The 22,580-nt window shown below is 36.7% G+C and overlaps 1 protein-coding gene across 3 annotated transcripts in view; it reads right to left on the reverse strand.

Annotated features, from left to right (window-relative positions):
* LOC149251431 (endoribonuclease) overlaps nucleotides 1–8,009 on the reverse strand; it is a 193,729-nt gene extending 185,720 nt beyond the window's left edge. The window contains exons 1-4 of one of the 3 annotated variants that reach the window (XM_089459441.1): nucleotides 7,597–8,003; nucleotides 7,374–7,547; nucleotides 7,132–7,203; nucleotides 391–470 (exon numbers count right to left, since the gene is read on the reverse strand). In XM_089459441.1, coding sequence (XP_089315567.1) covers nucleotides 391–470; nucleotides 7,132–7,203; nucleotides 7,374–7,451 — 230 coding nt within the window. In that variant the 5' untranslated portion in view covers nucleotides 7,452–7,547; nucleotides 7,597–8,003. Of the gene's footprint in view, nucleotides 1–390; nucleotides 471–7,131; nucleotides 7,204–7,373 lie in introns of all 3 variants that reach the window. The other 2 variants (XR_016266885.1, XM_089459440.1) reach the window with 2 other exon arrangements.
* Nucleotides 8,010–22,580: the final 14,571 nt, after the last annotated feature.

The raw sequence follows: 22,580 nt of genomic DNA on the forward strand, positions 1-22,580 counted from the left end.
ACCACTGAGTGATCTCCAATATCTTGGAAACGTCTCAAGGGATGCAAAGCTAATGCATTCCATACCCACTAGAAACCATTCAAGGAATTCATTTTTGCATCTAAAGAAAACTAGTCATAATAGCATATAGAAGAAAACTTTCTTTTATAATTACAACCACATATTCTCAATATCATGTTTGAGTATGAGCAAAGGAAATTGAGAAGGGAAGAAAAAAATGTAATTATTGAAGCAATCTCCTTTAGCTAATTTTGAAAAATGTGAAGAAACAAAGAATGTTCTAGTTGTGCCTCAGAACTTAAGTTTTAAGTTTTAACTTTGTATCGATTCTTTCACAAAATTAGTTCCCTGAAACCGTAAGTTAAAAAAAATTAGTCTTAAATAACTTACCTTGATGTTCCTCGTATACGCCTTCGAAGCAATGGCAAACCCATGCACTGTGCATAGGTAACAATAATTTGGTGTCCAACCTGCATTGATATTCAGATTGTATATCAACAGTTGTCTAACCTGCTTTATAAATTTTACCATAGCAAAGGTTTACAGTAAATTGGAATTTATATAGTACTCACAATGTGTCTAAACCAAGACCCATTTAAAATACTTACATGTGTCATATGGACTGAGATCTTAGTCTGACATAATAGGAGACCATGTACAACATTAACAGCCAACGCAATAGTTTATAACTTATTTTTTCATCATAGAGCAGTAGTATTACAATTCATTCCTATCGTTCATTGTCCCAAAGGACAATTTCCTAAAGTGGGGAAAGCGTTGAAGGACTTAAAATCTCCATGTCTTTTGCATTGTAGTTTTATATTTAATCAATGTTTAGTGAATCAAAGATGGATTTTGTTAGGGGCACTGTGACAGCATTGTGGGTTTTCTCACTAACACGTCTGAACAAAGTCACAAGATATTGAAATGAGGCACATACCAGAAAAATTACAGAAATAGCTAATTATGCCAAGTGTAGAAATAGCTGAATTGCGTACTAACAGATATGAACGAGTTAGTGCTAAAGTAGAAGACAATCAGTACTGCATTGTTAAAGTAAATAATTGAAAGAAACGCTAATTAACAGAACAGTGCATATAAAGAACACAGTAATTACAATAAATGCATATTATATTAGAATAGCAAAAATGTCGAACACATTTTCATCTATGCCTCACCCCACTCTCAAAATGGTCTGGGGAATAATATATATACAATGTCACTGCGTGATAGCACAAACAAAATACAATATTTCACGATCCTGCATAACCATGTTGGCCAATAAAAGGGCCTAAATTGCAGGAACACTTTCTTCGAGCAAATCCATACTTAATCAATGTAAAATCATAAAAAAGGATACGTTGTTAAAAGTATGCCATGTTTTTATCTTCTTGCAAAACCATCCCCTTGAACTCGGATTTGTCATCGAACCTTCCAGCTATAACACTATCAGGTCCATGTATTCAGGGTTTTCCCTGATCCTCTCAAGGTCTGCTACAAACTTGTTTCTTTATAACTTATTCAAAATTGTATCAGTGAAGTGTTTCAGGCCGGGCTAATTTTTATTTGCAAAAGATATGTGTGTTAGTTTATGTAGCTCAGACAGTGGTTCTAGTCTCAGATTGTGTCTATGAGGCTAAGGAACACATTTTCTCCAATATCCATAAAAGGTTTCTAAGGAAAAGGCCTTGATTAGAATTAATTAGTCATTTTATTGATTTTCCTAACTTAGGGAATTGGCCTAATTAATTAGTATTAATTGAGGTAAATTGATTTTGCTCTAAAGACTTCCGGAAAAGTAATTTGATGGGGTCAAGATGATCTTAGCCATCGATTGAGATTAGATCATGGCCGTTGATTCGTCAACGAGAGATTATAAGAGGAAATCGATGGGCACTTTGAGAACAGATCAGTGAGAGATCAAGACACAGTATTGCAGTGATAGCAAGGGCACAGAGGCAGCACAGGGGCATCAGCAAATCGAGATCAGCATTGTTTGGAGAAAGGATTGCCGAAGGAATTTATCACAGAGATTTTCAGAGATATTTGGAGATCATAGAGAGAGGCTTATTTTCCAGTAGTGTGAATTGCTCCAGTGAGGGGTGCGAATTACCCTAGTCAAAAGTGCAAATTATTCCAAGAGGACGAATTCTCGGAGCAAGGAGATAGATTACCAGAGTAATCGAGTTGCAAAGGAAAGTCGAGATTGCTAGCTGAGATCAAAATCCAATGGAGGCCGAATTAATTTCCTCGGCAGTGAGAGCTTGCCAGAGATGGGTGTGAGCCAGGGCCACACGTGTGAGCAGTTCAGGAGCCAAAGGGAGGCTGAATTGCTTCCAGGAGGATAAATCAACTTGCAGAAGTGGTAGAAATCATTTTCCGAAGGTTTTTTAATTTACTGCAAACAATTGTAATTTCTTCATCACAGATTTTGCTAAAGAATAATAAAAATTACGCGTATGCAAAACTATTTTCCCCACATTGGGTTTTTACCAAGGACATTTATCCAAAAATATTGGTGTCCATTATTTGTGTGTGTGCGCAATAATTTTCTCAATTACTATGGTTCATTTATTTTCTATGAAGTTGCAATAGTGTGTTATTCAGTATTTGCTACAATTATCTGCAGAAGACAAATAATCAATTAATAGGTGAATAATAACTAGTTAACTGCAATAGTCTTAAAATTTCATAATGTGTTGGGTTGCTCTGCCCTAAAATGCAAATTTTGAGGCTAGGGCAACAATTTTTTTAAACTGCTAAAACTGTTGCCTAAAAATATTCCACTAAAATTGCATATCTTTATTAATCATCCAAAAATTTGAAGCAAAGTTGATCCTCATCAACACAAGTTGCACAAATGTTGGGACACCAAGACTACTGAACAAATTCAAGATGTACAACACGGTGGGCTCCTAGGTATGATGCATTAATCATCCCAAAACTGATGTATCAAAACTATAAAAGCAAGATCGGTAAGTGACTAGTTATGCTCAATGCAAGGATGCATTATGTCAAAGGCTAATTTCCCTCAAACCATTGTTCTAAACCCTAATGGCTACTAGAGTTATACTTGGAATTGGTCTTCCAGAATTTGTTTGTTGATGCCCAGCAGTGGGCAATGTGATTCACTATCCGCAGAAGGTCTTGTTGTTGCACGCAACTAGCTTGGAGTCTACAGAGGGTCTCTTTGTTGCAAGCAACTAGATTGGAGTCTCCCTTTCTCTACAGTCCAATCTCGTGTCCATTCATCTACATTAGACAAAAATGACAACTTTGCAGATGTCCATACTTTGTTTCTCTTGCACATTGCTCTATCAACCCAATCCTTCGATGCCCAATTTTGCACTAACCAATTCTCAAGTCTTGCCTTCCTGATCTGTAGTGTGTGATATTGTGTACTCATTGGGGATCAAAACTTGCCTTCTACTTGTTAGAAAACCAGAAAGGCAATAAAGATTTTCTTGTTATTGATAATTACTTGTGATGTTTCTTATTATTACGATTCTTTATATCTTCTTTCTTTAGTTCATCAAGCAATTACCAAAAGCAGCAGCACATAAAACAATAGACACCAGATGTAGGCACATGCCAAGGCAAAACCCCCTCTAGGGGAAAACCCCGTCAAGATAATTCTTCCTTTCAATAGTGTTCTTTTAGACTCTTCACCCTAGACCAAGACTAGACCTTCCCTGTGAAAATTCCTAGATCTAACAATCTCAAGAATCCTACTGCAACCAGTTGAGTATACTTCACCTAAATTGTAAATTACATTACAAACTTAATTCAAATTTATTCTTAAAATATTGAAGCAAATTACTGTAGCAATTTACACCAAATTAAATATGATTCTGAAACATAGAAATTGAGCAAGGAAATACAAACACATAGGACACCGTTATTTTTGGACAAAAGTCCCCGGAAAAACCCAATGCGGGAAAACCAGTGCAGCAGCTCTGAGGGTTTATTATTATTAAGCAGTAGCAACTTCTGAATACATCTTTGAATACCTCACAGGGTTATTCAGTTACAGAGAGAAATACTGGTAGAAAGAATTGTGAGGTTACCTCACACAATCACTAGAAATCCTGGCTGATCTAGCCCCAGATGGATTGCCCCTGACTTTTCTGGCCGCCTCTGTGCTGCCTCAGCGTCAGCCCAACGTCAAGCTCTTTGGGGACTGCGTCACTCCTCTAGCTGGTAGATTTTCTTCCCAGGGGATTCGATTTATGCCTCCCGGTCTCACACCCCAGCTCCCGACTTCTAAAACTCGAATTCCGTCTGCAAATTTCGGACTCCTCACTGGCTTCTGCGTGGCTCTGCATTAGCCCCTCTAGCTGAGCGCTACCACTGCTGGATTACTCTCTGCCTCTCTCTGTTGATGATTCTTTGGCTGAGAAAATCACTCTCTCTCTAAAAGTTATCCCTGCCCCTCTGCTACAAAAAATCTTCTCGATCGAATTTTCCTGTTGAGAACTTATCACATCAGAAAATCAATTTCTTGATCTCTCTTGGTGTATTTTCCAAATGACCCTCAAGCCCTTCTTATATCTTTCTATTGGACAACCAACAGCCTAGATTAACTCCTAATCAAAGGCTCAGATCGTTTTGACTTGATCTTCGTCTTTTTCTAGAAGTTACACCCACAATTAAATTAATACCCATTAATATTTTAATTTTCCTAAGTGTAGACTTAGGAACACCATTAAAAATATTGATTATTTTAATCAAATCGTCTTTGGGTGGAATTTCCCAAAACGATTTCTGTGTTCTTTGGAATGCATGTGCCCAAGCCTCCCTGCAAAATTTGAGGCTTAGAGCACATCCGATGCTACCCCAAATCAACACTCCCTCTTAGCGAGGAATGTGCTCTAGCAATATACTATTGTTGCATATTGCTCTGAGTCTAAAGCATCGTCCTCTGCACTGCTGATGTCTGACATGCCGTTAACCAACAACTGCGCTGTTGCTGCAACTGTACCATTGCCTTTGACACCGCCATTGTCAATGCTACATTTGTACTACAACTCCCTCTCAAATGTTGCATCTGCTATGCTGCTAGCACTGCCACTACAAACACTGCTTTCATACTGCAACTCAGTTGCTAAGAGAAGCAACTGAAAAACATCCAAAATTATTGAACTAACTGTGTTCAGTATGATACCACGTGAATGTTGGAACTTATTGCTGCTAGTCTCTGCGCTAACCCTCTAAATCTACTGCGCTGCTGCTGACCTCTACTCTGTGCCATCTGCACCACTGCCAACTCTGCTCTGCGCTACTCAGACTCTAGCGCTCCTAGACACTCCTCGGCACCATCACTACAAAACTGAGCTCCTGTAACAAGGTATTGATCCAAGAGGTTGACTCCTCAAGGATCCTGCCCATCTGTAGCTCTTTCGAACGACAGCTCCAAATCAACCCACCTCCCTCCTAGAGGTATCTTGGATATCATGGTGAACTCCTCACGTTCGATCTTTATGGTTGCAACATTAGGATCGTGCTTCTCATCCTTGTAACTGAATGTAATTACTTAAATAGTAAGGCCTATTTTATCCATTGTCACACAATTCGTACTTGAAAATGACTCAGCAAAACCGAAATCAAGAATATAACTTGAGTCTAGGAAACACTCAGGAAGAGATAGGCATAAAACTAAACCAATAAAATAACCCAAAAAATACCTCAACTTTTATAAAAAGTTTAAAAAAACATTTATTGATTAAGCCTGCCTCATAGACATCAAAATGAACATAAAGGCATGTAAAATTAATGGCATTAAATAAGTAAATCTGAAATTCTAGCATGTAAATGCCTTTGTCTTTCTTGAGAATCCTCTCTTGAAAAAAATCAATCTTAGATGATCAAAATGACGTATATTTCTTTTCTTTGACATCATTCTTAGCTCTCACCAAGTTTTGCACGTTTGCCAGAGTTTCACTAGTTAAACTCCAGTTATTTTGGGGCTGAGCCGGATTGACTCTAAGTATATTATGATTACTCGCCCATTGTAACAGGGATTTTATCCGACTCAAAGTGGGTTCCATAAATGATATCTTCCAAATTCTAACGTGTCTCTGTTCGTATGTCAAATTTGAAATATTCTATGTTTGTGCCACTTCTATTTCAACGTTACTATATAGTGTGATAATGCATACTCTTTAAACCATGCAATTTCACTGCTTCTCTATAGTTTGCTAAAAATGATATCGTCCAAATTCTAATGGGTCTCTGTTCGTATGTCAAATTTGAAATATTCTATGTTTGTGCCACTTCTATTTCACCGTTACTATATTTTGTGATAATGCATACACTTTAAACCATGCAATTTCCCTGCTTCGCTATAGTTTGCTAAAATCATTTCTTTCAAGTGCTACATACTCTAAAATAAATGACATCAAGTCCCAAATTATGGTTGATTCTTCAATTGATAAAACATAAACGCTTTCACCATGGCTTCAAGGTGCAAAGCTTACATAAGCTTGCATGTTTATGATATTAAACTTGATATAATTGGATAATAGTCTTAGTCAATGTAAACCAATAAAAATAAAAAAATATCTAGATGTGATTGTTCATACTCAAACCTAGAGGTGTTGTCTGCATTGAGTATACAAATATTGTTGCAAGTACATTATGATCATATTCAAGAGTAAATAATGTCTTAAGCTCTTTTTCCACAAATTTATAAACAGGTTAAAGGATTTTAGCACGAGTGGTTTTATGAATAATTCGTTTTTCCAGCTGTGTGGGTTTAAGTAAGTGGGTTCAAGTTTTTAGAGACATGTAATTGGCACATTTGCGGTATTTATGAGATAATTGTATCTAGTCACTAGTATAACAGGCAAATCTTTCAAAGTTACTGATTTTCCATTAATTCTCGTTCCAATTAAACAAAGTCTATAAATTATTAAATTAAATAAAACTGGTCTCAACTGTGGTGTTGTGGTGTTCAGCATTCTGCACCTTTTGTGTCTACCATGGGTGGGAAATATATTATAAATAATCCCATGAGTTTTGTTACTTGAATGGGTCAAAGGCAACAAAATCAAATCCCGTTTATAACTGCCATTCAGAGAAAGATGCAAAGTAAAAGCACCGGTAATATTGTTGGTATTAGCATGTACTTACAGTTTGGTACATGTAGCTGTCCAACTCGTCAACTGAATCCTCAAGGGGCAGCAGATTGGCCAGTGCCACTATCTAAAAATAACGCACAAGTAACAGTAAGCTCAACTCGCTCAACCCATCAATTGCGTTTGAAAACATAATAAGCAACAGAAATAACCTCAACCACATCCCTAGCATCCAATATCTTTAAAAGACCATAGTAATAATAATAACAAATTTCTTTCTGATAGTGGAAAGCTGACCTCGTGGCCATAGTCAATGCATCGCATCATTGCGTAGCAGCTATCCTTGCCCCCGCTCACCAGACCAACCACCTTCATCCTTCTTGTTCGTTCCTTCCTTCCTTCGACCTCACTTTCGCCCCAGCCTCTCCTTGATTTCTTTCAAATTTCAATGCATACACGCGAAAGAGCAGCCTCTCCTTGATTTCTTTCAAATTTCAATGTATACACGCGAAAGAGCAGCAATTAACTGTGGTCTCTTCTCAACACAAACATACAGTCTGTGAGTTACTCGTACTCGCTCCACGAAGCAAATCAATTGTCCCGTCCGGTGCTAAAGCTTCCCCTTTGCCTCCGCATTCGATTTATAAAATAAAATTCCCCCTGTTCAGGAGGTTAAGGGACATTCTGCTGGTCGGAGTCCGGTTAAATAAGTCCAACTAATTTCGTACCTCCTCACTGGATCCGCACGTGGGAAGAATGGGAAATGCCTACCCAGGTTGATCAGGTTGAGGGTAGGAGCTTAACCCAGAATATTATTATCATATTTGATGTGCACCTATAATTCTCGGCTCCTACATTGATTTTGCGGAGAGTAAGCACCAGCCTTTCAGCCTAGTGATGGAGATCTTTTATAGAAAACAGCTCAAACATTTGGGATATATGAGTTTTTATTTGTTTTGTTCAGTGAAGTATACATAGTCAGTTTCCTTTGGGAGAAATTATGGAAGTAAACGAATTAAACTATTGCAAAATATATTCAATTCAGTTTTACATAATTTTGGTCATAGTATTTCGATAATGAACACATTATTTTTCCATTTAACATTGAATAATGAACACATCATATTTTCATTCCATATATAATATAATTGTTAAAAAAATTGTTATTTATATTTTTTTAATTTATAAAATTATTATTATTATTATTATAAAAATTAAAGTATAATAATAATTATATAAAATAGAAAAGAATGAGGATGTAAAGTAGAACTAATAACAAGGGGATGGAAAACTTTAGGAACATAGTTATAGACACGATGGGCACAAAAGAGGCAAGTAGCTAAGTCGGTTTTTCGAGGACCCATATGACCGCCCACTTGTAGGGCACCATGCCTCTACCGAGCTCAGAAACTTTGACTGTAATGGAGGCGGTAGTTGGTTTTTGAAATCCCTTTGTCCCATAGCAAACAATGCAGGGAGGTTTCTCTCTTTGGTTTTCCAGCAGCAAGAATCGACTGAGACTTTTTCTCTTTATTCTTCTTCAACTGACAATGAAGACAAGACCCGTTCAGGCTGGGGTCTGGCATACTGAGGGCATTTGTGGTGGGCAAACCCATCTAGGTTGTGGTCCGAACTTTGCTTTCTTTCTGCTTAGGGATTTTATGCTTACACTACCTTGCTGGATTCGGGTTCAGAGGAGATGAAGTCGCCTATGCTCAAGTATGATTCAACCTCACAATGGCATCCCTCTCTCACTCCCATTTCTGAACTAGACAAAAGACAGTCAGAGTTGGTCCAGGAAACCTTCCAAAGTTTCATCAAAAATATTAATGGGAAATCCACCCTCTTCTGGATTAGGGGCTCGAACTTGGTGGAAAATCTGAAGCACTACATCAAGAATAGGTTGGGCATCTCTGCAAAATTTCAATGCTTGTCTTTCGAAGGGAATATACTCTAGGACCCCTTCCATATGAGGGACTAATGTATCTCACGGAACTCATCCATTACATTGAACTTGAGATTGCGTGGAGGAGCTTCGGGTCCCATAAATCTCAACAGATCTACCTCTTTCAAGGATGTGATGCAAGGGAAGATTAACAACCATGTAGATTAGTTTCACTTCAATCCATATCCCTACAATGTAGAACAAATGGAACAAGCACCAACCATGGAGGTTAATCTTTCAGAGGTAAACTTTATTTTTTCTACTCTCTAATCTAAGGTTGTAATATGCAGGTTCAATAGCTTTTGGCCTAGATCAAATGCTTTACACCAATGGGTATTTACATCCTGGACCCCCAACTATGACATTTATTTATGTTCCAAATGTTTTTTTATTATTCAATTTGATACATAAAAAGATCTGGAGAAAGTTCTGCATGATGGACCCTGGTTTTGGGGAAGAGTTGGGCTCGTCATCACCCCATGGTTCCCATATTTTGATGCCACAAACATGGCAGTCTCAACAATGTCAGTATGGGTGAGACTTCCAAATCTCCCCCTCCCCTTTTGGCACCACAAAGTCCTAGAGAAAATTGGAAACACCCTAGGAAAATTAAAAAAGATGGACCATGAAAGATCAAAGAAATTACTTTTTCCCTTTGTCAAAATATGTGTAGAGATAGACCTCAACAAAGGTCTACCTTATCATATTCAACTTACACAAAAACTTTTATGGACCCAAGTAATAGATTATGAGAACACGACATTCATATGTCATATATGTTTTCAAACGAGACATTTACAAAATGCATGCCCACAGGCAAAAAAGTATCCAAAAAGGAAAAAGAGGCAGGCCCGCAGACCAAAAGGATGGCAGCCCTCAGATCCCCACCTCTCGGAAGAAGAAGAAGAAGAAGATGAAATCATGGAGAACCAACCAAACCAAGCATAATTGGATGCACAGGTCCAGCCTGGTATTGTATCCCACATGGAAAATGACATTGAACCTTGGGAGACCCAAGCACCATAACAGCACGAAATTGAGGCCCTTACAGAAAATGGGATGGGGGGTACAAAGAGAACTCATGTTTCGAAGAGTTCAGACTCAGACAAAGAAGTCCCTTCGAAGACAATAGGTTGGGAACTAGCAATGGTTCCAATTGGTCTGAACTCAAGGGGATGGCAGAAAGTGCAAAAAAAAAGGAAAGAAAGAGAAGTTAAGTGATTATTATTACACTTAACTTTGATGTTTCATTTGTATCTTTTCTCAATTTTTTTCTTTTAGCTCATAAGCCAAGAGGCTTATTTTTTCATAATGTTTTTTAGCATATGCAAAATGTGATTTTGTTCTTTGTTTCACGATGAATAAAATTATGGGTCTTTTCTCTTCGGAAAATAATAATAATAATAATAAATAAATAAAAATAAAAATTATTATTATAAAATATAATTGTTAAATCAATATAAAAAATTTATAGTTTTCATATATTTAATATATTTCATGGGGTTTTGGATTGATTGTGAATGAATGTATTGTTAAGGCACTCCTTGCAAAAAGGTCACCAGTTAAAATCCCTTGTGGATTAGTCAAAAAAAAGATATATATATATATATATAACAAAAAAAATTGAAATTTTTTTAAAGGATTAATCATAAACAATGATTCCATGTGGTGGGTGTCAAGTTAAGGGATCTAACCCGCCATCTTACAATGTGAACAATTGAGTTTATGAGGAGGCTTAGCCCTTGATGCAAGCAATTGAGTTTATGAGGAGGCTCAACCCTCTCCATAGGTAGCGCTCGACATGTATTCAAGGTTTCGCTTTGCAGGTATGCATTATCGTGTTGTTTGAGAAGTGGTTTGTCCTTCCAGGACAACCATATCTTCCACCCAACTCCCTACTAATCCTCGTCATCATTATGGAAGGTAGTTTGAAGGGTGGTAGGATGGTGGTTATCGACTTCCATTTGTACAACCAGTTTAAAGGCACATCTCATTGGATGGTATCCTTGGTATGGATTGATGCATGGTTTTTCATGTCACTTTTGCACTAATCAAGGTATTCCTAGCCCAATTTCATTGCTCTATTTTAGGCTATTGTTATTTATGAAGGCTTTCTTTGCAATCTATAATTTTAGTATAGTTTTCCCTTAGTCAATTGTGTTGCACTACCTTTGGTATTTTGCTTGGCTTCACTTCAGGTTGATGAAAGAGTTTGCTTGGCTTCAATGTGCCCTCGGGCATTTGATTGTATCCTTGTCTATCTAATTTGGTGGTCATGTGGTTCTCTCCACTAGCTCTAGGTTTCAGTCCTTAAGTGGGGTTGTTCTTCTTCTGAGTTCTGGGAATTGGCTCTTTGGTTGGGTGTATCCTTTTAGATTTCTATGCATTTGTTTGTTTTTATACTGGTGCTCTTAGTGACTTCAAGACCTCCTTCATTAACAAGAAGGGTCACTCTCTCCTCATGAAGTCTCAAGGAAGTCTAGGGGAATATTTCTTTCTCTTTCTTGTCCAGAGTCCCATCTAGTTTTTGCCTTTTCCTCGAAAGTCTATCAAGATTTTTTGGTAAGCCCAGAGAAGTTTTGGGCTCTCTCAACTTGGTTGGTATCTAGTCTTTTGGGTCCTTTCTTTACCTATTATGTAGTCTCCTCTTTCGATTTTAGCTTCTACTCTTCTTGCAAGGGGTAGTTGGTCTTTTGTGTGGCCTCTTTGCCAGAATGGTGCAACGAAGAGCTCTTTTAAGGGGACAGAAAACCAGGAGGGGTTGCCCATCTTTACACGCACTTGCCCAGGCGAAGGCTCGACGATCCATGGTTAGATGCAATGAGTCTACCCCAATGAAAATTCTCAATGCCATTTTGGATATGGAAGAGGAAGTGCATTTCATTCAAATATTTATCCCCAATTAGCATGTGGAGAGTGAAACTCACAACTGGATTCCTAAAATGAGCAATACAAAGTCTCACCAAACCTGCTACATGCAAATAGTCGACCTCTATTGGCAAATTAAAACACTCTTGGGATAGATTCTAGTGTAGCATTCAAAGACTTAACAAGAACTATTATTGTGCATTGATGAGGTTTTACAAAAAGTGCAAAACTTAGATGGCAGAGTCTCAATCCTCGCAAAGAGATTAGTTGACCTCACAATCACTCCACCGGATATTGATACTGATCTTCGTCCTCCCATACAAGTGGACTCTTACTCCCGTTGATATGGTTTACAAAATATATATTTTATCATGTTGTTATCAGCTAAGGGGCTAATTTTTTCTAACATGGTAGGACTTTGCATATTATTAGCGTACTAGTTTATAATGGTTTAAATTGTGTCAAGAACAGTCTTTAATAGTTTTTTGACACATAATCTTAAGACTTTAAATCTTTATTGTTGGTCTAGGTTCTAACAAATCAATAACAATTGATGGCATTATATATAGCACCATACACATACATATAGCACAGTAGAACATATACATAACACATGCACATATACATGTGACTCCACACACTGTAACATAGATTCCAAAGACCACAACGTCTATTTTTATGTGAACTAGGCCATATTGCCTCTAGTCTCTTTCCCATGCTTCATCGCGTGCATCCACAATCCAAATCTAGGATTTTTTTGTGTTTTAATTGTCCATGCTTGTCTGAGCATGCCACAAATCACATTACTTTCCTTTTGCTGATATATTCTTTAGTCATGTGTATATGTGCATGCGTTACGTATATGTTCTACCATGCTAAGGGCTGGGGTTCAAGAATTATTTCTGGAAATTCTTGGAGGATTTCTAGAGGCTTCCTTGTTGTAGATTGATTTTATAGTGGGTTCTGAAGTCCCCAAGCTGGGTGGAACCATAGTATTACACTCTAAAGGGTGGAGATAGTAGGTCTCTAGACTCCCTGTGCGTTGTTGATTGCAAATTGGTTTATGGGTGGAGGTGGGAGAACCTCTAGAGTCCCTCGTTTGATTGAAATTGAGTTTGATCCCCGAGCAAAAGACCCCTCAGTCTCTAGAATCTAGCTCAAGGGTGACAGCTGCAAGTGAGCACTAGTTGCAATGTGTCTATGGTTGGGTGGAGAGTTGTAGTCCCAAAGTCAATTGCCCAATAGATTTTAAGATTAGTATTCTTGATGTTCTTCAATAATAATGAACATATGTTTAAATTTATTATTTAAACTGATGTTATTGATCCATGAAGCATGACCTGTGATTTTATTGCTTACATGATTGGTTGATATGTTGTTGGGACTATTTAAAAGGTGTTGGAACAATGTGTGGTTGTAGTAGTTGTGTTCTTGTAGTAACCAACATGAAACCCTTGCATAATTACAGTGGCATAATCTTGAGATAGTTATGACCTCTGACTAGTTCTTGTCTACATTTTGAGTAGTAATATTGGAGATTTCCTCCTTTATGGCCCTATTGACCTAGTAGTTTCACATGGTTACCTTCAAAAGTCTTCCAATAATATACACCCATGTTATTGGGTTTGCATTCTCATCTTCTCAAGGTTTTGGCATAACTAAACCTGTGTTTCTATGTTATTGGTGAGTTTTTCTCATAAGTCTTGATAACTTAATTCTATGTCCCTCACTAGGCACAATATATGCATTTATGGCATATACATGATGAGATTTATTACTCATGGATAAGTATTGTATACTATATGTTGTGTGGAGTTGTATTGATAATAGACCCAAGGTCTTGTTACTCCTAGCAAATGTTATTCTTTAGGTCCTATGTCCCATACTAGGCACGATATATATACATGATGAGTTTATTGCTCTATGGTAAGTACTCTATACTATATGTCATGTGGAGTTGTATTGATAATAGACTATGGGTCTTGTTACTCTTGGAAGATGTTATTCTTCAGGTCTGGGAAGTGCATTTATCATTTTGGATAGAGACAACTAATAGTTTTTTAAGGTGTTAGTGACACTAATAAGCAGAGCCCGAGAAAAAGCACAATTACCATGAAAAAAATCAAATTACAGTGGTGGAACAATAAGTGCAGGTGTTATGTTAATAACAACACCTATATCTGTGATTTCACCACTAGTTCTACGTCGTAGTAAATATATCTTGGAAAGGGAACATAATGTCAGACCTCAAACCTTAATAATTACAATGTAAAAGGAGTATTGAGGTCCAATGTGTGTGTGTGCATATATTTACAGTGTCGAATGAACACATGTGTATGATATTACACGCTTTAATAGGGAGTAGTTAACACTGTGGGTGAAAATATGGGTCTAATTCACATTGAAAGACCCGTAGTCAACCTACATGCAGATATGTAATCAATAGGCCTAAATTCATTACATCAATTGTAGTGTCTAGTTGCTATTGCAGTGCTTAACTCACCTATTTAGCTATGATATAATCCATGCACATACATATTAGCGTATGTACATTAACACTTTTGTGTGAAAATAAGCAACCTAGAGGTATGTAGGTATCTTGGAAAAATACTTTCCTTGTAGTGATTTAACTTAGCCATTTCACCATTTATAAACATAAATTTGGCTTATTTCGTTTTGTAAGACATGTGTATCATCAAGCTATTGTTGTGGGCATAAGCCATCGGTGGGTTCCTCCTAGTCGGGGTCGGACCCCATTGTCAACGTAACACATCGTGCAATATTGCGAGATGGTCTTGTTGGCTGGTCAAGGCGACTTCCGAGTTAGGGATCGGGGGTTGGGCCCCATTGCCAAGTTAACGTGTTGTGGAGGCAGGTCAGGCCAACCTTTGAATCAGGGTTGGAAGGACAGGGAAACACTTACATTTGTATCATTGTAAATGTTTGAGGGATGTTGGGCATTAGAATGAAATCATTGTATAAGATGGAGGTTGGGTCCATAGCTCATGTGACCTTAACATTTAACTACAACGGTAGTGAAGGCATAAGCCTTGAGGGCCATGGCATAAATCCATACAACCTCACACTGTAACTATGGGTGGAGGTATATCTCGTTAGACGACAGATATGCACAAGTGGAAACATCAACCCATGTCGCCACAGGGACTCCTTCTGTGTGACGTCAACTAGGAAGGCAGGAGGTCCCACCACAATTGTGGCCATCGAATGTTCTATGCATGATCAATGGTTAATAATTCGGTGGGGGTTCTCCCTTGTGACGTCAGCTGAGGAGGTTTGAAGTCTTGTCTATCGTTGAATGGACGAAACAATGGAGAGTCACCAGGTTATAACTTGGAATCTGGAGTGGAACCTAGCTATGGGGAGGCGTGTATAATATGCATCGTGGATTGGATGGGTAATGTGGACCGTTGACTAAGTAATCAATGGAGACCTTGTGGATGTCATATGGTGTAGGCTATATATAGAGAGAGAGAGAGAGAGTGATTGTTGGGTAATTTAATTGTCAGTTAAATTACTTGTCATTAAATTGTGAAACTCAAGGTTCGTGAACTTGCAAAGTATACTTGCACAATATATGCTGGGAATCAACTTTTAATTTTAAGAGTAAATTAACCTATTGAAATGATGGAAAGACTAAAACAAATCATATTCACAAAAAATGTCTAAGATGAGTATGCACGCAATTTCTTTTTCAAAAGTCTCAAATTCGGAAATTGGAAAGAAATCTTTTAATCTATGCAATTGAAATGACAATTGACATGAAAGTAAACTTACTCTATTGACATGAAAATAAATATATTCTAATGTTAACCTGGCGTAGGATATGCGGAAAATCTCGCTAAACTAGAAAATGATCTGGGAATTTAGACTCTATTCACATGGGGTGGAGATCTTTCATCTCCACTGGCTGCTAGTTCTCGACCTGGAAGAAATGCTGGAAGCTGGTTCTCTAACTAGAAGGGATGCTGCTGTTGCTTCTGTTGCTGGTACTGGTAATGGACTTGGTCTAGCTGCCCCTGCTACTGATGCTGTAACTACTGAAATTGCTACTAGTGCAACTATATAAACAGAATAAGCTCAATAAACTACTCGGTCTACTGATGTTAATGCTGCTGGATATGCGCCCTTATGCTGCTGACTCTCGATTTGGGATTAGCACAGGTTATGGCATTGGCGAGGATGCTTCCTTTGCTCAATCTTCCTCTCCCGGTGGTCGAGACTAGTTCCTTCCTCGCATTAGTCCAAAGAGAAAGTCTTTACATTAGTAATAGAGTACCCAGGAAGAAGCTAGGGTCTTTGCCTCTGTGAGATCTGGATCAATTGGTTCAAATGGATAAATAACTGGGATTGGATAATGGGACTTACCCTAAGTTGGATTTCTCCGATGGAACCAAGCGATCGATAAAAGGGGTTAAAGAAATCTCCCATCTTTAGGGGCGGAGGGGGATAGGCATGAAAGTAAATCTATCTTTATCAATAGGAAAGTAAATCTATCTTACCAACATGAAAGCAAATCTATTCTAATGACTAGAAAGGAAAGACTTGAAAGTAAATTTAATCTAGAAAGCAACAAATCCTATATTAAGAAAGCATTGAATTCTTAATCTATGAAATTTAAAGGCAACCTATTCTAAAAGCAGTGAGAGATCAATTGAAATTACTAATGTGTGCATTGTCAAATTAGAATCATTCATGACTATCTATGAACCTAAAATCAAACAAATTGAAAAGCAATGAGTCTATGACATGAAAGAAATAATGTTTGACTTGCAAAAGAACACAAATGGAATAAGCATAAAAGAATGTAAACAATGCATTTAATTAAAAGACTTAAAATGAATCATAAAAGAAACTAATCTATCTTTAAAAATGAAACATTAAAATGCATTTCACACTCATTGGGTGGCCATTCTAATGTGCATGAGAGGTGGAAAGTTGAAAAAACTATTGATCAAACACAAACTATATCAAAGTGAACTACAATGGTATTCATTACATCGATCATAAGCATAGTGCCAATATTTAACATCCAAAACTCTAAATTTAAGCATGAGCATAGCTCCCAACATTTTCACATCCTATGAATGGAGTAGGCATTCCTATTTATAAAAAAAGTAAGATAACTAACTCATAAATGTAGATCCACAAATCTCTCCTAAATCCACAAATATCTCATGTGGTTATAACCATGTGCTCACATCTAGCAAGTAATATCTCTACATATCCTCTCACAAATCTCTCATAGATTTGATAGGAGACACTTATGAAAACATCCATGATCCTTCTCCATGAAATGTGCTTGATCAATGATCTCAAATCTTCCTCAAATCTTCAAGAGTTTGAAGATGAAATTCGAATTTGAGTCTTGGAGACCAAATATCACTGTCCTAGAATCTTCAAATATGCATACACACATCACAAAACTCATCCAACTTTTATATATGTGTGAATACATGTTATTTTTCTAATATTTAACCATAAATTGACTCAAAATAACAAAAGAAATGTATTGGAAAATCGTATGTCTAAACCCATATTTGATCATGAAGATGGTATTAGTGCATGGTTATGGAGTAACAGAATATGTCAAATTCTGAAGCAAAGTGAAAGAAAAGAGGGTGAAATGGGTGACATTTTGGAGACCCAACACACACACACACACATTATCGACATTTCTATATATGTACAGAGGAGTAATGCACAGGTGTGTGGAACCAAGATGCACCCGTGGTTGGGTGATATGGCTGAGTAGGATGGTCATGTGTCACATGGCAGAAAAGAGGAAAATAACAATTTTAAATAGATAAAAGTTTAAAGGAGAATAACTGAAGTCATCCATGAGTCCAAATTGAGCAAAGTTTTACATCATCAGAAACGTCTCACCAAGATGAGTGTGATGATGATGTCTATTTTGAGTTTTGAGAACTTTGAAGAAAGACATTTTTTTTTTGTATCCCACTTGTCTAATTTTACCAGGGAAGTTGGGTTAGCAAGTGAACACTTCAATGAGAGTAAGGTGGGGTGTTTACAATTTTTATATGCATTATCTCTTCGCAAGGGTTAGGGATTTGGACCCTTTATAATTTTCTTGAAAGTCCACCCATGACTAACCCCACATGTGTGAGTATTATGAGATTACATGACATCTATTAAATATCATGGTCATCAACACGATAAAACAACTTTTTAGAGGCATAAGTTCTACATACAAACTCCTATTGAGGTGATCTTGATGATATTGAAAAACCCTTGGAGTGTTGAATAAAGCCAAGTGGCTTGGAACTTTGATTGCAAATTTTTGACTCAAAAAAATGACCATTTAAGCCATCAACAAATGCTCCAACTATTACTAGACACCAATTAAACAAACCAAGACCTCCCCTAAAATGGGCCCTAAAGGCCAATAACTCCCTTTTTAAAAGATAAAAAATACCAAAATAGATGTCAAAACATACAATGATCCATTTCATATCACCCTGTTAGTTGTCCAACAACTCGATATGGTTTTTGAATTTTGTAGTAGCGTCTTAGATCCATTCATCACCTTTATACTTCATTACATCTCATGTTTGATTCTTCACATTCCCATATAGTGGAATGAGGAAATGTATGCTCTTGTTCACGACATCTTTGACATGTTTGTACCATAAGATGGCACCCTACCAATAATAAGGTACATCAAGGTATGGGAAACACTCTTGTACCCCACAGTGTAATCATTTCTCTATTTGTCCTTGGATTATCGATATTGATTATCTAAGATGCTTGTCAACTACACCAACATTTGAAAACTTCCAATTTATATGGTTTACTAAGATTAATGAAACTTTGTCTGTAATGAGATTTTATGAGACTAAGGCTTTGACATTAGTTGCCTTCCATCTTGAAACAATAATATTTCCTTTCTTCTTTTTTTTTTTTTTTCTCCTCTTGTGCTTCAGATATCTCATCCTTCCTCACAATAAAATAATAACCCCTATCTAGTAGATGCACATATTATTGTCTCCATTTGTGCACATCACATCACTTACACTTAGGTAAGAGCGAGTATCATTCTCATGTATTCTCCTCGTTTCATTTAATTTCAACTCTTACTTTTAGAATCTAGTTGTGACTATACTTTCATGGTAATTAAACTTGTTTACATCTTATTTCATAGTTTAATTCTTGTTACTCTCATAGTAGTTATATTTATTTATGTTCTCTCCCAAGATTCCCTGATTAACATGCATATTTAATTCTTGCTCTTTTTTTCTTTGTCTTTTGGTTGCTTAATATCATATTACCTATGATGGTCCCTATATCTTTTCTTTGCATCAATTATTAGGGCAAGAAAATGTTCACATGAAAGTTGGGTTAATAGGAACCTTACCTCCATTCATCATTACTTTTCATTTGTTGTCGCCTTTGTTTCTCTTTGTAGTCTATCGCTCTGTTGCTTTCTACTCCATTCTTGTAGCTTGCTACTATCACACTTTATGGATAGCAACACATGCAAGAGGCAAATATGTAGCATATGGATTTCACAATTTAGTACTCACATACACCTACCTAGTTAGAGGAAACAAGGTGTTGTGGCCCAATTTTGACTAAGTACTAGTGCAAAGTAAATTTTCATAGAGGACAAGTCCATAGTAGCCATGAAGCAATAGAAACCGAAGTATGTGGAGGCTAAGAAGGTTTCATATACATACTCTATGCCTAGTATCTCTAACCTATGTGCATGCTTCTAAAGATTTCGACCCTTATATAAGAGTGGGCTATAGTTGGTAGATTCCCTAGTATATTAAAGAATCTTCTACAACAACTTTAGTCATGTGTGTGCGCACAACACATACATGAGGATTGTAAATTTGTTCTCATTGTTAGAGAAGATATGAGAGTTTTGAGTTCACTGCTCTATCATGAGTTATGTTCGAACAATAAGTGTTAATACGATAGAGAACCATTCTTCTCATGCCATATGTAGTTGTGATGTATCTTGATAATTTGTGTGTTGCTATATTTACTATGCACGCAATTAGTTCAATTACCTTGAATGAATGTGATTAAAATATAAGTAAAGAATTCTACATCCCCATTAAATACATAACACTATACACATTAATAACATGGAAACTATCATGCTTACCTTATGTGAGACTTCCTTCTATCTAGAAGGTTGAATATGTCGATGCACTAGATTACATCAAGCCTATGTTGGGCACCTTTGCTAGTGGATTTTGGGTTTATTATAGAGCCAACAACATGTTATTGCATGACCTTAACCAACTTAGAATAATAAAGATGACATGAAGGCTAGTGAAGGCCAAAGTTCAAGACAAATTGGAAGAAAAAATTCATGAGTTTATTTGTTAAGAAATTGTTAATGTTGGGGAGGATGTCACAAGATTTAAATATAAATAAATGTTTGAGTGTTTGCATGAAATTTTAGGTAGAATTTCTGGTAATCTTCCATAAATGGTTAGAAAGACTTGAGAACAAGGATTGACATTGGCTTCCACATTAAAGAGTTGAGTGAATTACCCCAAACTTGTTAAAGATCCAATTGCATGACCACAAGTTGACATGATTGGTTGAATTTTGATACACAGATGAAGAGGAAGGTTATGTTATAGATTTAGAGCATAATATCATCAATAATTGACTAAGGTACTTAATTTCTTTAAGAAGGTGCCATGCAAAACACTAATTGAAGAGATACCATTGTGGATAAAATGTTAATGGTCTAATGGGGTATGTAGCCAATCCTTGTTGGGATTAAAGTGAAAGGCCTACATGGTGTGTGGAATTGTAGGAGGACAAGATGGAAAAGTCAATACCATAAGATACTTGAAGGATCAATTATGGTAAAGGTTGCAAATTCTAAAAGAGAACAATAAAAGCAACAACAAAGACTAGAATAGATAGTAAAGAACCAGTGGCAGAAAGACATAGAAAATATCCATGCTTGACAAGAGTCAGTGATAAGTGGATGTGGTCTTGAATTTTATCTAGAATGTAGGAAAATGTAGAGGACGAGACAAGTGTAAGAAGGAGCTTTGGCAACCACAAAACTAAAGAACAAGAAGGTGTGGTGTTTCAAATAAGTCAGGAGTTCAGAAAGCTGGAAAGAACTTCCACTGAGTTGAGGTGCCAACCACATGAAAATGCAAGGAACATCAATAATCAGTATACAAAAATAGATACACTAATTGAGTATGTTAACCTAGGTGTCACTATAAAAGTCATGGAAAACTAGAATCAAGAGGAGATGTTGAATATGCTTTTGAGTTTGCACCATGCTAGTATTGTAGATCGCCATGTTGTCACTAAAGTAGAATAAAATGGCATTGAAGTCGATCCCTCCTACATATTCCCCCCTACACATTTTCAATTTTGTCGAGATCCTATGACCATTTCTACATAGAGTGCAAGTGTGTGGTTGATTGGTAGTTTGAGTATCCCTGCTACAATGGTTGTAAATAGTGCAATTTTGTCCTCTACTGAGAGTCAAATGTTGTCTTCTATGTTATCTAGTTCCATGAGAGTTTTCTTAGGGACAACGTTATACTAAAGGGATTTGTTTCGGTAGATAGTAATCAACAAATGACGAGCAAACTAATTGAATCAGTCATTGCTATAACTACCTCTATTTCATGGAAGAGGTGATGAAGATGTAAAGTAGCACTGATTCCTTTGCAATGCCATTTGGAATGTCTGGAGTTAAGGACAACCGATAGATTTAATATTAAATATATTTTATTATGAATGAATGTATCTTACAATAACACATGGCTTGACTATTCATATACATAGTTGTTATAGTTGTGGCTCTTCATAAGAGCCAATATATTATTTAACTATGATTGGTTGCTTACATTAACTCAAGTTCTAATTTGGTACATATTACAAGTTATCCCCTCCTAAAATGTTACATCCTTGATCATTTTCATTTTTGTAATTAAAGGAATCAATAAGTAAGACAATCTCATACTCCCGTGACACGAGGTTGATTATGACTGCTACCACTATAACCACTAGGTGCCCATTACTCCCCTATCGTAGTCATAGGTAAATCGAGATTTGGATCAGTGACCTTTACACAAGGAGTGCCTTAACAATATATCCCGTCACCAACTGGCTTACACCCTAGGGCCTTTCATCCTCAAATTATTGGAATATATGAGTGTCTTGATTTAAATTTTTCATTTTGTTTTAGGTAGCTTCATATTCTAGTAGGTCTATCCATTTTATAAGGTATCGTTGACATCTCTTTAATGAATATTTTTTTCTTTTTTCTTTTTAAGATACCCTTTGCTTCTAGTCCTCATCTAATATGGGTAATTCTATCTTTATAGGAGGTATTGGATCCAATTTTTTCTTCAAGCATACATGAAACATGAAAGACATCATGTATTTCCCCTTTTTAGGATATCTATTGCATATGCTACTTGGTATGCTTACTCATGAATTCAATGAGGACCATAAAACCTAGGCACATGTTTATGATTCCTATATGGTTTGAATTGGAAAAATACCCAATATCTTATTTCACGGTCACTATTATTTCTCTTTCAATCAACTCGCCACTTGAATCATGCTCCTTCCATTAAATAACAACATAAAACATAAACTCGAGCTCTTTAAACATTTTATTCATTTTGTTAAATGAGACTATTTGGCAGGGT

Source organism: Pinus tabuliformis, chromosome 7, assembly GCF_031772625.1.
Source record: "Pinus tabuliformis cultivar Carrire ecotype Pingquan chromosome 7, CPIR1, whole genome shotgun sequence".
Classification (NCBI taxonomy): Eukaryota; Viridiplantae; Streptophyta; class Pinopsida; order Pinales; family Pinaceae; genus Pinus; species Pinus tabuliformis.